This window comes from Hesperophylax consimilis, chromosome 6 (assembly GCF_061612785.1).
Source record: "Hesperophylax consimilis isolate HC1 chromosome 6, BYU_Hcon_1.0, whole genome shotgun sequence".
Classification (NCBI taxonomy): Eukaryota; Metazoa; Arthropoda; class Insecta; order Trichoptera; family Limnephilidae; genus Hesperophylax; species Hesperophylax consimilis.
In genome coordinates this window covers 12539031-12557446 of record NC_142841.1, presented here as the reverse complement: position 1 = coordinate 12557446, position 18416 = coordinate 12539031, and the positions used below count along the sequence as shown (strand labels likewise).

General features: G+C 32.4%; 1 protein-coding gene across 1 annotated transcript in view; it reads right to left on the bottom strand.

Annotated features, from left to right (window-relative positions):
• Nucleotides 1–1447: 1447 nt before the first annotated feature.
• LOC149422960 (sodium- and chloride-dependent glycine transporter 1-like) overlaps nt 1448–18416 on the bottom strand; it is a 144214-nt gene continuing 127245 nt past the window's right edge. Inside the window, exons 8-12 of the mRNA XM_089632792.1 lie at nt 14209–14408; nt 6002–6133; nt 4883–5017; nt 4162–4317; nt 1448–2415 (exon numbers count right to left, since the gene is read on the bottom strand). Of these exons, the coding sequence (XP_089488918.1) occupies nt 2275–2415; nt 4162–4317; nt 4883–5017; nt 6002–6133; nt 14209–14408 (764 nt within the window). The 3' untranslated portion in view covers nt 1448–2274. The remainder of the gene's footprint in view (nt 2416–4161; nt 4318–4882; nt 5018–6001; nt 6134–14208; nt 14409–18416) is intronic.

Here is an 18416-nt window from a genome sequence, read left to right as displayed (position 1 = left end):
CGATACAAACTTTTATAAAAATGACGTCCAATTATCTTTTCGCTAAAAGGTTCTGCATGAATGGTTTTCTTTTTGTTTTTTTAGTATGTGATAGATCCAAACTCCAAATTTATCAAAAATGTATCAGGAAACGGCCTGCAATCATGTTTTCAACCGAATTACCAATAATTTGTAGAGATGTTTCCTGTTGTAGCCAACAGATGAGAAGTATATGTTGGTTATATACATATTCAAGATTGTGTTGAAGGCTTCATCTAGTCAACGGTATCCCAATGGACACACCACATATTTAATTAAACTCGGATTTACATACGCAAGTGTCTCTGGATCTCGCCTTAGCCTCCTTTGTAACTTTATTCCTGAATGATGTATGTGCGAACTATTTTTAGAAATTCGCTCTTGATTTCAGAACACCCTGCTAAAATGATTACACGAACCTTTGGAAGAATAATGGAACACCCGTGGGGAACAACAACAGCATGTTTCCAAAACTCGATAATTCGTGAAACTTTCTCTGCAAACTCGAGTAGTTTAGGAATTAAAACAAAAATACGGAAAGTTTTCGTTTGACAACCTCCATTCGGCAGTGTAACTTTGTGGGCTTTCTGGGTTATATTTTTAATTCTCCCAAAGCTGTCAATTTGAGAGTCTGACAATTTATCGGAAAGACGAAACAGCTGTCACGCATTTTATTTTTATTTTTTTTATTTAATGAATATTTAAAAATAAAACAAGTCATCATAATATCTATAAGGGAACTGCCGAGCTGAATCACGACTTATTGGAAAGGAACGAGTGGTTTCTCCGGTGGTTTCACCCACTCGTTCTTCGAGTGGAATGTCTCTTGATGTTTAGCCTATGTAAGTGTGTACTTTTAACGAGACTCAAGAATAAGAATATCAACCAATGTATGTCCTTTCGACGGCGATCGCCAGCGGCCTGGAATGGAAAATCTATACCCAGGTATGGAATGATTTAGGTCGTCTGTGTTTCTTCCATCTTTAAAGAACCTCTTAAAGACATAAAAAGACCCTCCACGCAGCATGCACAAAGACGACGTAGCCCTTGAGAGAAATTATTTTCATCAAGGCCTTCTTTGTAGAGTTCGTATAAAAGAAGAGGGCTTTACTGTAGAAGAAAGAAAATCAGCAACATTCAAGGTGTTCAAGTGTTTATTTGCTATGAATATTATCACAAATTTATTGTTTGTATCGTTTGACTTCAATCATTTTACTATCGATAGGAACATAAATGTTAAGCAGTAAGAAAAACATAATGTATACACGTATTTAAGGCTTAGATTAAGGCATTAAAAAGTAATGTATCTATCAATGTTTAATATTATATACATGCCACATTGTGGATACATTTATAGTACAACACATGAACTAATCGATTAAAAAAATATTTATTTAAACAATGTAGATTTTTATGATTAAAACAAATATGAATCCTAATCAATAAATATAAAATTATAGCACTATCTTAACTATGAAAAAACGACGAACGAAGAAATGTGTGAATTATGCAGGAAAAACTCTCCAAACGATGAGTTTTTGCGTCTTGAAATTTGAACTTAAACCCAGTCTTACGTCATTTTTGTCTCTCATTTTCTCATATTTCAAATTCAGAATTATCAATTTTATCTTCCAACTAATATTTTTGGCAGCTATCTTTTAGAATGATTACAAATTTCTAAAAAATTGGTTTGTGACCTAACATATCCGATTTTTAGAAAAGGTCTGCAGATATCAAATGTAAATAAACAAAAAACATAGAAATCGATTTAAAAGTGTACCCATGTGGATCTTCAATTAAATATTAGATAGTGGTCGATAAGTTGGTCAATAGTGTGGAGGGCCGTTAAAATCAAAATAAAAATTTAAAAAATTGTTCAGCGTGTAAACAAGAATTCAAAACTTAGGCAAAGCCGGGTGGTAGTACAATCAGCTATATATTATAAATAACAAATAAGGCAGCATATAAACAGGAGAAATCTATCGAAAGGAACGAAGCAACCGCAAGCGGCGTTTCGTGTGGCTCGGCTCGCAGTTGCTTTCTCCTATTTATATTCGGCATAACAACCACAATGAAAACATGAGTTCAGTTTCATGAGAAAACATCAACATTACATTTTTCTTAGTAATTAGTGACTTCGCTTATGAGAATTTTTGATAACTTATGAATTCCTTCAGTGATCGTCATCAGATGTTTGAAGGTAAGTTTATCAACATAGAATATTTCTTCATAAACCATCAAGTAATGGTTCCACAATCATTTCAAGGGAGCTTCACCGATGAATGCAGGGTTGTCCTCTCCCATGTAGGTTCCCAGGGTGGACACGTGGTCTAACGGTTGCATAGTCGTCTCTGCGGGTCCCCAGTCTTCAGTTTCACGGATTAAATCTTTTCCTCTCTGTAATTAAAAAAATATATAAATACTCAATTGACCGGTCGGTGGCCGAGTTGACATCGCGTTTAGGTTTAGGTAGGTAGTGTGTTCTATTCCTCGGCTGGCTAAGTCCTCTATCACAAAACAAGCAACATTTGAAGCTTACTGTGGTGGTAGTAGGAGATTTTCATATATTTTCAGGTTATTCGTAACCCGGGAATGTTTGTCTTTCTTTAAAAAATTTAAAAATTATGATAATCAGAACACCTTTTGAAAAAAAAACAATTTATCGTATCGACTGTATTTTGAATTTTGTAAATTAATAATCATCTCCTGCATATTTTTCATTTGTAGCTGGAAGGATTTTATCAAAACATCGTCGAAATTTTAATCGTTCTTCAATGTCCTGTTTTTTGTCTCACAAAAAAAAATCCAGTGGTAAAAAACTAATTGAAGTGGTGCCGAAGTGATTTAGCCTCAAACGACGTAACATGGTTATGAACCTCTGCCGCAATAAAAGAGGTGCTGGATGCAATAACAACTTAAGGCGAAGCTTAACACTAAATCACTATTTTTATTAATCTTTATAACGAATCGGTGTACATTATGAATACCAAAAAATATTTTTTATATAAATTGTAGCTTTTCTCATCGTTTCCTTTAAGTAGAATACGAATAAAATTAAAAAATTACTCAATAAAAAATTTTATGTAAGTTACTAAAAATATTTTTTTTCAATAGAAATGTATGAACGCAAAGAAAAATGACTTTTAAAAAATCAGTATTATGGCTAAAATTATCTGTGACAGTTTGCCTTAATTAACTTTTTTGCCTTCTTATAAAATTACTTACAAATTAAATAAACACAAGTTTTGTGCTTGAAATCGAACGTTTCTAGACTCCGTTTGTCAAGCGATCTTAATGCCTATTACCTACATTCGTAGCAATTTAAGGCATATTAATAATATACACATTTTTGGCTTGTAGCTTCCTCTTAAAAGCACGCAAGCTGTTTTGCTCCCACTGCCTTTTTAGTATTTCCAATTCATTCCTTTTTAGCTGTGCACATATTAACTTCTGTAGGTTTTACACAGAAAGAGCTACACCCAAAACTTTGAACAAAAGTTACAACTGAAAAATAAGCATTTAAAAATAAACTAAAATCTTTATCATAAGGCAGTTATCTATGACGTCAGAGTCAAGCCGGAGCATTCAGATTTTTTTGTTCATTTTCAAGATTGATCTTTTAAATTTAAGGATATCTATTTAAAATTAAACTTATAGATATAATCAGAATCAATGTTATTCTACAGAAGTACCATTTTAATTGCTTTATTTTAACCACTCTTTGAACATTTCGAACTACTTTTTTTATAAATTAGGTCGTCAAGTTTCGAAAATTGCGCAGATCAAATTTATTATGAGAAATATCTTTGCCCCCCTTTACAGCGTACCATTTTTAATTCAATTTATTTCCCCATTTAAAGTTTAAAGTTAGGGAATCTTTGCCCGACCAGATTAATATCAAGTTGGAACGGTTTCCCTAATTTCGGATTATTTCATCTAAAGCCATATCAAACTTTTAATTTTATCATCTTAAGCAGCAACTAAATTCGTGACTCGAAATTTTATTCAGAAAAGAAAATTATTGAAGCCTTCGACCGATATTATTTAATGAAGGCACTTAATTGATTTGCCGTAGAATATTTAGTATTTTTTATATGACAAATACTACAATATTACATTTAATGCATTTCATGAAAAACTTACGATTCCCGTTTTGAAATATGTCCATAAGAATCCGATGATCATTGGCACCAGGGTGGACAGTCCAATGAGCCACCCTAGCGCGTCGGCCCACCCTGGGAACACCATGTCTCCCACGCTGGCTGGTTTCCAAGTGGCCATTATGAAGATGAATACAGACTAGAAAAGATCAATAAATAATCTCAATGAAAATTACTAGCATAAATACGATAATTTACGACGTTATAAACTATCCCTAACGTTAAGGACGGTTGCTTCACAAAATTTGAACATTTAATCAAAATACATAGTTGTTTTTCAAGTTCTGTTTTTATTTCAGTTATGTAAAACAACTGGTCAATAATGATATAATAATAGAATTTGAATAGAACCCTCACAAAACTTGAAAAATAATTTTGAAATTTGACGAATTCAAATTCAAATTCTGTGAAACAATTGAATTACTATTCCATCTGAACCGCAGCGTAGGGCTGCGTAAAAAATAAAAACAATACATGAATTTGTTATAAAAAATTGAGTTTATAATTATTATAGTCGTATTTCAGTTGGTTCTCTAATATGACTCCCATCCTATTAAGCATTGCTTTTTAGCCGCTGCAACGGATACTAAGGTTATTTTTTAATGATAAACCAATGTTTATAAGACAAGGTTTTATGCATAGCATAAAGGATAACAAATAATTATAAGCAATTGAGTTAAAAGTATATTTTTTGAAAGCCTTACCACACTGACGAGGGGCGATATGATGGTCCACGTGACCCACCAGTAGCTCCAGAAGAAGATGTTCAGTTTCATGCCCATAAACTCCAGGTCCGACAGCGCCCTCCTGGCTCCATAGCACCACGCCACTGTGGCGCACTAAAAACCACAACTACCATGTTAGTATTGGTCGCCTAACGGTTTCGCTAATATCTTAGCTTCCTCAAGAAAGAAATCTATTATCTACTGACAATGAAAACTAGGATCAAATGTGATAGTTTATGACCACAGAAAAAAGGATGTTTCAAATTAAAATGTTAAGGAAACATAACCCTGTAAACGATGAAGCCGCTCACAGAATTGCACTGAGAAATCTTACTGATCCAAATTATTCGTTTTCCTGTTTAAAACGTTACTGCAGGCCTTCAACGAATGAATCAACAGAATTCGTTAGAAAGTATCAGTCAAAAGAGAAAGTTTTATTAGTACAGCGGAACACGTGTTCATACAAATATTGATATTGACCTACTGATATTGTCACATTCCTTCGTGATATTTATAAGGAAAATAACATTGTTCTCGATATATTCTGAATGACTAATATTTTATCAGGAAAGTAGCATGCTAACAATTTTTGTACAGTATCATTTTTCTTCGAGGGTGAAGCCTTGCTTTTCGATTTACTATTAAGTTATATTTTAGATTTTATTTCTCGCATATAACTACGTCACATCCAAATTATATAAAACGCGAGACAAAAATATTATGCACTGAATTTTTTTTAATTATCATGTTACTGGAAGGTAAAATATTACATAAGGCACTCTTTGAAGAGAGAGAAAAATTGCCTTATTTGTGCCATCGATTTTTAACAGCACGTACATTCTTTAGTAACCATTTTTAATAAGGACCTGCTGAGAGATATTTTTCGTGCCAAACTTATATTTGGATTTAAGGCCAAAAATACTACACCAAACAAAAGATTTTTTTAAATCACAAGTTATATCAAATAATATCTGGTATGCAATGGATGTCGGCTATTTTAAAATATTTGATTGCATATTATATAATATAGGTCATAAAATAATGTTTATAGCAAAATAAAAATTTAAATGGAAAAAAGTGGCAGTGATGAATGCGTACCTCAGCAACTCCGATAAGAAGTATGGCCCAAGAAGCGGTGTTCCACTCCAGGAGAGTGAAGAGATACACTCCTCCACTGAAACACATGGGAAGTCCCAGGATAAAAGCGCAGACACAAGTCCCCATGGTAACCTAAAAATGAAAATTATTTCAAATATATATTTTTAAGGCAATGGACCTCGACATGTAACATTCGTAATCTCATGTAGATAGACACAGGGTTAACACCGGCCGCCTGTTTTGATTTTTCAACGCCCTGGACTTTATAGAAAGTATAAGTAATACAGATATAATCTCAGAATCGTAGTTGGCACCTAAAATCTTTTTTCTTTTCTGTGTGTTTTTTTTATTTCATTGTCAATATTAATTTTCGTTCAATAATTGACACATTGATCTTAAATATATTGATTTGAAAATATGTAGTTAATATCCATAGATATATTGCTTGATATAAAATTACAATCTATATAAAAAAAAATGTAAATGTTCGTTCGTTCAAAATCTTAAATTTTGATACAACGTTGCATTCGAATACGCGTGTATTTTTATATATTTCTAAATTATATAGATGTCACCTGTAACAGGTAAAAACATGTTTTTTTTTAATAACGCCATCTGTTGGGCTTTATTTATTGTTTCTCTATCTGCACAAACAGACTGAACCCCAGAAACGCGTGGCGTGGTACAGCTCGTATAGAATAAAACTAAAATAAAAAAGAATTTCAAGAATTAGGGTGCGTCCTTTCTCACATTTCAAGTGTCACAACAGGCGTCAAGTTGGGTTCGCCACGTGTTTATAAATAATACATTTTTATTTAACGCAACACGGCATTATACCCCGAAAATAAATCACTGTAATAATTTCACCCGTGAAAATCTAAAATCATATTATTTTTTATTTTTTTATAGTGTTCATTACCAACACTTTTATTCATATTTATTCGAAAGAACAAAAAAGGTATATCATATAAAAAAATGTTACAATTTATATAAGTAATAACGTTATATATATATCTCAATAAATAAAAATCAAGTGTCACGTTCGTACACGCTAATCGCCGAAACCGCCCAACCGATTTCAATGAAATTTTGTAAATGTGTATGGTTGGTTCCAGCTTGAAATATAGGATAGTTTTGATCGCGAAATTTGACTTTAGTTATGCAGATTAACCCAAAGAAATTTAAACAAAATACATACACATTTCAAATATAGAATTAAAATAATTTCCTTATAAAACATCACATTATAGAGAGGTACTATGATGTACTTTATATAATGTACTTTATCATTTGTCTGAATTATTTACACAATTCTTTAATTTTGTAAATGACACTTAAATTTAAAACAAATCAGAGTGACAACCCACAACCAAAATTACTAGGAATTTAAAATTTATTAGTAAGGGTTTTCCAGATTAGTGACTAAAATAATCAAAAGTATAGCGAAATTCATGATTTAATCAAATATTTTATTGAAAATCTATCTTGTTAACGTTTTAAAAATATAATCTCTGTTTTATTCATAATAACTACTTATTGACAGAACTAATGATCGAATGAAAGATAAACAATTAAAATTCCTATTAATCCAATCAAAAATACTGACGTCAGAAATAAAATACAGTGTTTTATTTATTTAAGCACATTTTTTCTAGAAGACGTAAACATTTTATTTTATTTTCCGTTTGATTTATTCCATTAGTCTCCTGCAATTCATTCGCTCTGTCTGGTAAATAAACATTTTTGGCTTAAAATCTTTTTGGTATCCTTCGTTTGTATATTTCAATTTTTTTCACGTGAAAAGAGATAATTTATATATTATCAGGCTTTCGTAACCCTGGATTGTTAGTTTTCTTTTTTAAAAATCAATTATTGTTTGAAATGTTAAAATATCAAGTAACTCGATCATCTGACTGGGGGACGATAGCTTTCAGTTAGAACAAATCTGTAAGTTTAGTTATATTTTATTAGGGTTCTATAAATACCGTGTTTCAATGTTTGCGTACCGCTTTCGTTCGACATTTACTAGCCATTTATTTGCAATGTTTTACCACATTTGGTCTTGTCTCTTCATGTTTTTCCACGTCCCTCCTTATGTAATCGCTGTTTATTCCGTGTTTATTGGTCATCTTTGTAAGCAGACAGAAAAACTCATGTCGACCTTTCTCAATCCAATGAAGTAATAAAATCTTAACTCTCCAATAGAGAGAACCAACACCCGAACCTAACCCCTTTGGGACTGAACTATTCTCATGCAATCCACCGCAGGCTATTTTACCCGTCAAAAACCAAAAAATATATAGATATATTTAATACAGATATTATCTATCTAATTACGGACCTTCTCCCTCTGCTGTGTGTAAGATAACTCAGTTATTTTCATTAGAATGTTTTCATTTATGTGTGTAAGATATCTGAGATGTCTCAGTTATTTTCATTATTTGTTTTTTTTCTGTATGTAACATGAATTTTATGTGGAAACTACACTGGTTAATGCAATATGTAAAATGTAATGATTTAAATAAAACTGTTTGTTTCCCCAATACACTAAAATAAAAATAAAACATAAACAACATGTTAACTATAAATTAGATAGTTTTTTTTAGATAGGTACCATGATTAACCTGCGTTATAATTTTACAATATATAGTGTATATGTTTTATTTTTTATATTACACAAATGATATAATATACTTTCGCTTGTATTTTAATATTATTTATGCTTTCTGTTTTCCATAAAGTATCAATTTTATTCATTCAGCTTTTTTTTATATTATTATTATATTTATTTATTTCTAATTTATGTACATGTATTGCAATTGCGTTATATTGCGTTAGGACTACTGTGATAAGAAAGAGAATAACCCTAGTATGGTAGTCTAGATAATTCAAATAAAATTGAATGTAAAAAATTACAATAAATAAATAAAAAATAATTCAAAAAGATAACCCTTATAAATCTATACGAAACATGAAACAAAACAAAACACATTAAATAATACAAAGTAACGGTCCCAACTAGAAATTGAACCCAGGATTTCTGTCTTGCCAGGACAACGTCTTTAACCACTTGACCATTGGGACTTAATTATTATACGTCATATTTGTCGATCTCATATTTAAAATTCAGAATTAACAATATTATCTTGCAACTAATTTTTCCCATATTTTTGGCAGATATCTATTTGAAAGACCGCAAAGTTTTTAAGAATTGGTTTATTATTTTATTAAAACACAAATAAATTTGTTTACATCATTTTATTATATACAACCTCTACATGTTTCGTAAACGAAGTTCACCTCATCACTGAGTAAGTATAAGTATATATTATCATCAGGAGTAAGTATACTCTAGTATATACTTACTCCTGATGAGGTGAACTTCGTTCACGAAACATGTAGAGGTTGTATATATAATAAAATGATGTAAACAAATTTATTTTTTGTAACAAAATAAATAATGCAATCACAAAGGGATAAGCTTTCAGAAGAAATTTTCTTCGAAAAATTAATTGGTTTATTACCCAGATAGTATGTTGAGATTCTATGTTCGGTTCCCAGTTGAGACCGTTATCTTTTTATTTTCTGTGTTGTTTTTTTCATGTTTCGTTTAGATGTGTTAGTATAATTTTCTTCTTCAATGATATATTACATTAATAGGAATAACTTTTAAAAGATAAAGAAAGGTTTTTTTAAATATAAATAAATTTTAAATACGTGTTTTGGCTGTATGAACTATTTAGTGATATTTCATTAATTGTGATTTTTGGGTACTTTTTTAAGGTGTTTAGTTAAGATAACCACATTACAAATACATAACATGAAACATTAATTAATTTAAAAATACACATGTTATTCTTAACCCTGAAGATATCATAATAAATAAAAATTAGGCTTGCGTATATTTGCTCTCTAAGAAATCGAAAATTAGTTTACCGATGTTGCAGAAAATCGCAAAGTTTGTTCTTATTAGTGCCAGGAGTGTTTAGAAAGTGGCTTGAATGGTAGCAGAAGTCGGGGACGACCCAAGAATACTTAACGCAATATCTATGCATCGGAATGATAGACAAAGTTGAATTAAAGTCGATGTAATGTTGTTTATAACAGTAACATTGTGGTTTACAGTAGTGAATGGTGAAAGAAGTTAGCAATGCGAACCATCGCGGAGTCCTCTAGTATTATTATATTTTGTAAGGAATTACTGCTTTAGGTAAGGTTTAAACGACAAACCAATATTACATTATCATGTTGATATTTCTGTTATTGTTGAAAACTACCATTAATTCTAATGAAACGTTCCACTTTCCCTTTGGCAACCCTACACCCCTTCGCGTGTGCTTTAGGGTTGGTTCATGTTTTCCGATGCGTGTTTACATAACGTCGGGCAATATTTGCAAAGCCGGGCGAAGAGCTTTCGCACGAGGCTAATGCCGCCATACACGAACAGTTGTGGTTCTGGAGCAATAAAGTCGTGTCGGTACATCACAGATAAAGGCCGTTATTAACGAGAGCTTTCCTGATAAGCTTTTTCACTGACAACCTCGAATCGGAACAAACACTGAAATAAAATGCATTAGATGGACTATAAATGAGATAATATGTTCCAGGGGATATTGCACAATGAAATCGATAAAATTAAAATATCGGATCGATAAGCATAACCACCGATGATTTTATACCGATTCGATAAAATTCGATAAAAAATCAAAATTCGATATAAACTGGCGCATATCTCTATGAATTGACGTCAGACGACTAAGTCAGAGTTAAAAATACTAAAGAACTGACAATGTCGAATTGAAATATTTACTTTAATATACCTACATTGGCAGTCCGCAAGTCGATACTTTTTAACACAAAAGGGTACTTAATGAGTTCATGAGATCATTAGTCATAATTAACTACTTTTGTTTCTCGATACTGGAACAGAATCAATTGATCGCGTCTTAAATGAATTAATTAAGTCTATGGATCGTGTACACGATTTTGTCAGTTATTTTGCATAACGGACAGCATTATCCAAAAAGTTGTGCATATTGATAGCTTATCTGACACTTTAGGGGCCGCGCTAAAATTAGCGACTTTTTCTACCGACTATCGGAATAATATTCTGACCGTGCTCGCAAATATCACAGATGACGTCAATATCGTATTGGCGTAGGGCTTTATCGACCGTCCGTGTTGGACCTCCAGGGTACACTCAAAATATTTGAGAGGAGTCACAGAAGTTATAAAATGTAATCCAATAAGAAACTTTGTCGATCCGAGATGGGCTTCACATTGAATCCCAGCTATTTTTCAAACTAAAGTCAAAATCCATTTGGCTTGGTCATGCAATATGAATGCCAGAAGACCGTCATTTACTGGCAATAATTAATACCATTACCTCCAGTCAGGAGTGCGTTCAGTCGCTGTTTTGGGAAAGCAACTTCAGAGACTGTGCGAGGAAAGGCTTGGTCTACATTGGACAGAGACCGCTGATGTATCTCAGGACAGGGTCGCCTGGAGGGGGTTTGTAAACTCAATAGATCCCCGACTCGATTCACAACACATGGGAAAGAAGATGATGTGAGATGGGTACTCCAGTACAAATCTTCATCAGCCCGACTTATTTCTTAAATAAGAAATAAGTCGGGCTGATGACGATTTGTACTGGAGTAGAGTAGTCAGTGGAATAGAGCCAGTGGAATTGTGGCATCCCCGATAGAAGAACGTTAGAAAAATGTTTTTAGATCTAGGGTCTCTAAATACAGATAATTTCAGAGAATACAGTGTTCATTATCATAGCAAACATGGTAAAATGTGTGTTTGTTGAACTAAAGCCGGTAAGATTTAGCTCTTGAACTGTATACGTTTTTATGTATTTTATTATATTTTGTAACAGTTATATTTTTGCCTCGCCTGCAAGTAAGAACTGTTACGTTTATCTCTGCTGGCTGGCGACACCAACACTAAGCTGTTAACGCCGCTCTGGCGTCGTAAATTAAAGGAAGAAGACTTGAACGCGAGAGGATGGGTTTTTGGCCGCCAACGAGAACTTCAGTTTCAAGCGGGCAAGCGGCTAGAGAAGACATTCTGGAAGCACTGGACGTGGGATCTCGGAAGGAAACGGTCGCTTTAGTTAGTCTCACTTTTATTTGACTGTACACTGTCTTCTTAAAATTACTACTAAATTTTGTAGAGATTAATCATTGCCTTATACTTTATCACAGGTTAGTTGATCTCCTGGTATTTTATGTCACTTTTGCTTAATTCATAATGTTACAACTAAATACCAAGTTGCTAGCGATCTTCGACCTAGCACACGGCCTTGATTTTATTATAACCATTATTAAAATTAATGTGTCTCATGTTTCTAAATTATTAATTAATAAATATTGTTAACTTTACTTTATTTTATTCTTTCAATGCAATCCCTTCTTATAGAACACATAATTATCACAATTTTAGTTATTTATTCATTTAAGTTTACAAATTACTAATTAAAACTAATGATTTAATTGAAAATTATTTTAACAGGTTGTTTATTATTGTATGTATAAATTTCATCGCTTCCAATGTTAGCATAATTTTCGTTGCTATCCAATTTAGCCCTTATAAATCATAGTTATTTTTAAAAAATTATTTCGCAATGGCATTATTCTCATTGTTCCATTTTGGAGAATTTGGTGATTTTTTGTGAATTTTTTTCACATGTTTAATATCAGTGAAAGCCAATCTGGTAAAATTCCTGTCAATGGAGATGTAGTATTTAATGCGATTCAAACAAAATAAATAAATGGCATCCAGCTTGCTTTTGTTCAACCAACAAAATCTGTCTGATTGGGGCTACTTTTTCAATGGGTTAATTTAGAACATAAAGCAAATCGAATAATTGTTTAAAACGAGCCATGTACAATGTACATTCCACCCGGTCAAGCCAATATTTCACGGAAAAGATAAGCTCAGTTTAATAGTTGGAATAAACATAAATACTAGCAATAAAAATCTGAAACATTTTTTATTGTAATCCGAATTATTACAAACGTGATTAACCGCCAGGAGATCATGGCAAAAGATTTTTTTTAAACACACAATTTTAGAGTAAAATAACACATAAATCTTTCAAAAATAACAGTCGTTTAACAAAGTGCTCTCGAATAACTGGCGGCGTTTTCATATGTTTTAAGTGTTTGGTATTCTGGATCTGCGTGACTCAACAGCACACATTACAAACTTTTAAAACACTTTTGCTCAGCCACCTGGAAATCCTTTTCAAGGGCAGAGTAAGTGCTGGAATATTCGTGAAACTTTTACAACAATTCTAAATTCTAAAGAATAAAACGGCAGAAAAGTATATTATTGGGAAAATTTTTATCTCGCAACGGAATAAATATGGAACGAGTATATTTTGAAAGACAGTCACTTTTTATCTCAAAACTTTATAATTTATCGGTAATTTGTATAGTTTTTTTTAATTAAATTAAATGATTTGCGTAAGCAATCATAGGTTTTTAATCAAGATATTTGATTTATTTTAGTACCCAATTTATCCCGACTCAATGCAAATCTCTAGTGACATTAAAGAAATGGTCAAATAAAAAAACCAAAAATGTTTTGAGTAATGAGTAAAAATTATGAACGATATATTTTAAGTGGTGACCGGATAAATCGTCACAATGATAATTCATCACATCTTTAAAAAGTTATATAAAGTCATGGAAAGTGATGAAACAAAACTTTACTAACTGGGTTAAGTAAGTTAGGTTAGGTTATGTTAAAATTATTGTTTTTCATCGTTTCTAATGATTTTACATCATTTTTTAAAAGTGGGTTGAATTGTCACTATGTTGAGTTATCATGGAACCATTTTAAGTCTATTTCAAATACGACTCGATTTCATCGATTTCGAAAATCCATTTATCAACTTAGGAGGCGTTTATGAGTACCGCCGCCCTGGGAACCATTTATTGAAAAACCAACACCTCAGCCATATGTCACCACAAGTGGTTCGCCTAGTTTGGTGACCTAGAATGATTCACAGGGTGAGGTTTGTCTAGGTCTTGGCAGTGTATCCATCTGCCCTCCTATTGCGTGGCGGGCGGGATCGGGAGATACTGGTTGAGGAATACCCTTTGACCTCTCTAACAGGACACTTTCGACCCATTGCCTTGCACCGCAGTAAGATGTCATAAATGTTAGTTAATAAGAATGAATGAATTGAGTACCTTCCACTTGTGCGCCCTCAAGGCCGGCCAGTTGTCGATGACAGCGGTGTTGACGGCCTCTATACCAGCGAACTGACTGCCGAGACCAAGGATGAACAGCATGAAGAAGAAGAGAATGGCCCACAGCTGTGGGATGGGCATCTGCAGGATAGCCTCGGGATAGGCGACAAACGCAAGGCCGGGACCACTCTCGGCAACATCTTGACAGTGTAAACATCATGTTAAATCATCATTGTACCATGAAAACTATTTGCCCTAAGAATAAGACATAACCTTCCTTATGGTTATTTATCAAATCATTGCTTTCGAAAGCTTTCTGGGAACGACCAGTGGCTTACTGCAAGGTAGTCACCTTGGTCCGGTTTTGTTCCTCATTTTCATTAACGATATAATAATAATAATAAAAATAAAACATTTCTTTGCCAATAGATGAATTTTACATATTTTTTAACATAAGTTATATTGACAAAAAGGTCACTGCTCAGCTATGCATTCCAGATTTCTCCAGGAATGCAACTTGTTTTCAGCAGTGCCTCCGTAACAATATTATAACAAATTTCTTCGACAATGTCGAGGTATTGCTCTTTGCTGATGACATCAAGCTTTACTAAAAAAATAACTGATGTAAATCATTGCCAAATACAACAGCCAAATATTAGTAAGTTTAAAGATTGGTGCGTACAAAATAACCAATTTTTAAATGTAGAAAAATGCAAAATCTTGACTTTCTGCAAAATTATCCTGTTTTATTTGAATATTCCATCAATACAGCTTTAGAAAGAGTCACGGAAATGAGAGATCATGGAATTATTTTGGGTGTAAAACTTTTTCGCAAATCATATCCACCAAATTGTAAACAAAGGCACGAAAACACTAGGCTTCGTATTAAGAACAACTAAAAACTTTAACCCAATACAAGCCATTAAACTGTTATACATATCTCTAGTTAGAAGCATAATAGAATACAACTCAGAAGTTTGGTCTCCCTCTACTAAATTCCCATTAACAACATTGAACAAATACAAAAAAAATCTCCTTTTTATAAATTTTAAATAAACACTAGAATACTCACAATATCATTTATTTTTAAATACTCTAAAAATATACACATTGGAAGACAGGCGTAAAATAAACGACTTAACTTTTTTATCCAAAATTCTAATTATTTTTTATCTAAATTCGACTGTTGCGAACTTCTGCAGCTCATAAACTTACGAATACCTACAATAACAACACGACAAAATACTCTATTCTACTGCAACACACATAAACGCAATTACATTGCGAACTCCCCGATACAACGGTTTCACACTATGGGAAACCAATACTTAGATGATAATAATAATAATAATATTTGTGAGATATCACCTCAGGGGCGCTTAGTCAATATATTTAATATTAACTTGGGGAATATTGTGGATCACGTAACAGATTTATTCCAATACTATTCCTAAATAGAAGTTGTATTTTGTAAACCAGTCAAATCGCTTTTTTTTTAATTATATGTTCTTATTCTTTTTCCTTGTATTTTTTTTATTATTTTCTTTCTTGTATGCATTTTTTAATGTAAATCTATTTTAATTATTTCTTTCTTATGTTTCAAAATTTTCTATCATCAAAATTGTACCACCTACATGTAAAAGCACTCTGGGCGTTGAAAAAATAAATAAATTAAATGAAATTAAAAATTAAATTAAATTAAAACAAAACATTAAGACCCCACATTTTGGTAAATTCTACAGAAATACAGAATACTTCCTTAATAAACTATTTTAAATGTCACAAAAAACTTCGTCTGGAAATATTAAAAAGAGCTATCGAAATGCTAGTGGTTTTTAATAGGTCTCTACATATTTTTGGCATTAAAATAAACATGATTTTGAAGTCAAATAACAAACTACGAATCCGTAATGATTTTGAGACAATTCAACCCCGTACTGATCAATGTGAAATGGAAGGTAAATACTGTTCATGTGATAGGCAACCTCCAATAGGATGAACCAGAATATGTTTACAAGAAATTCTGCAATGAGATTCCTCGATGATTACTATTTTACCAGATTAAAAAAACTTACTATTTTTTTCGATGAGGATCGAAACCAAAGTATACGTAATCAAGTGTGCTTAAAAGTTCAATTTTAATATTCGTTAAAAAACTAATTTCATTTCGTAATTATAATTGAAAAAGTTTACAACTTCGTGCCGCGAGTCGTGTTTTTAATAATGTATTTTGCGATCACCTGGTTTGTTGTGTAGTTATTTTTCGTTTAAAATTCATGTTGTAATGAGTTGGTGGAATGTTTAGTTTGCAAAATCCCGCTCCACACTAAATTTGTGAATCTCAAACTTATATTTGCACATGACAATAAATTACTTAGTCAACTAACAGCATATATAATCTGAAGTCTAGACTTACAACAATGACTTTTAATGAAGTTTTAAGCAACTGTAAATTGTATAGACGATTTGTCCGCCAGAAATTTGTCAAATAGAAGTGCACAGGGTGTCCCCATAAAAAAATTTGAAACAATAAATGTTGAAAACGTTTTTGATTTCTAAGGCAACAGTTTTGGGATTGTCTTTTGAATGATGAAGTATAACTAGCTAACTAACCATCACGCTTGGCACACAATGTTATTTTGACTCGTAACATGTACCGACTCAAGTATTTTATGCACTTGATCGTGCCATGTCTATCTCGGACATCCCCGACTTCTTTTGTCGTTCATATTTGCTTCATATATTCTCCTTAAGCTCCTTTTTACATGTCCAAACCAGCTAAGCATATTTTTCATAATCTTACTCATTATAAAAGGTTCATATTCTTGAGTGTCATGATTTTCAAATTTCCTCCACTATTCAAGCATCCCTGCGACTGCAAATCATATACACCATCCCATAGATCACGTTGCTATGTGGTGTAAAATTGTATTGGTCACGTGCAATCAGAAAGATCTCTTTATATGGTGATCGGCGTAACAGCAGCAAGCGTTAACGCAAAAATCATGCTCATAAAAGGTATGATTAACTACAGACGAGGAGAAATAAGAGGGGGAGAGATGAAACAGGAGGGGAAGTGGGATCAGCGAGATGGGCACTTGAGTATGGAGAACTCTTTACTTCAGCGCGGAGAGCCGTGGACAGTTGTGGTAGACGGGAGACGACCCATCGGTTATTACCCACTAGGTCGAATGCAGATTTACTCTGGAGGGTTGATGGACAAAAGAAAAGAAACCCAAAAGTTCCACATCGGTGAACAGCTTTAAAATATATGGTACCTCTAACAAACGTAATGAAACAGAGCCAGTAACTTCCAGCGTACAATTGTTCCTTATAATATTTTTAAGATAATTTAGTAATATTATGCATAACCTTGTTGCCAAATAAATGGTATGTCAGTATAACTGTTTAAAGTGTTTTCATTTTGATGGTTCCTTGAGAGATGGCCTGCAATTGCAATTTCTGAGTTAGTTGGCAATAAACTAGTAGCTGATATATTCTCTTTTTTTAAACAAGAGATCTTGCTGGTGTTATACGATGAGAACGAATACATTTCCGAATTATGCGTTAACGGAGAAAACGCGATCGGACTACTAACATTACAAAAACGGTTATGAAGTCGTAAGTGAATTCTTATTAGCAATTCAAGGACATCAATATATAACGTCTGTATCTAATAGCCGTTTTCTAAGAAAGCATTACTTCAAAACACCACTTCAAAATATCATTCAAAATTTTACTTCAAAAAATATCATCAAAATTCCACTTCAAAATGCCACTCCAAAAATTTTTTTTTTTTTTTTTTAATTGATTATTACTTTTTTTATTTTAAATACATAAACGGCTATACTGCTTTAAATATACCACTTCAAAAAATATCTTTTAAATTCCACTTCAAAATATCACTTTTTATAACTTTTGTTGCTTGATTCAGCACTGATTGAGCCGATTTAAACCACCCTTTACCGAGTTACAATTTTAATCAAATTGGGATTATAATTTGAAAAACTTTTAAAAGGCACTTGCTCCACGCGGTAAGCTACAAATATTGAAACTTGACTTTATTAGTATTTCATGAATTAAAACGAGTTAATTAGTTTTTGGCCGGGATTTAAAGGAGATCACATTTCAGAACTTTAAACATCAAAACAAGGTTTATAGTATAATATTTCGAATATGAGATGTGAGTACGTTAGTGATGTGACATT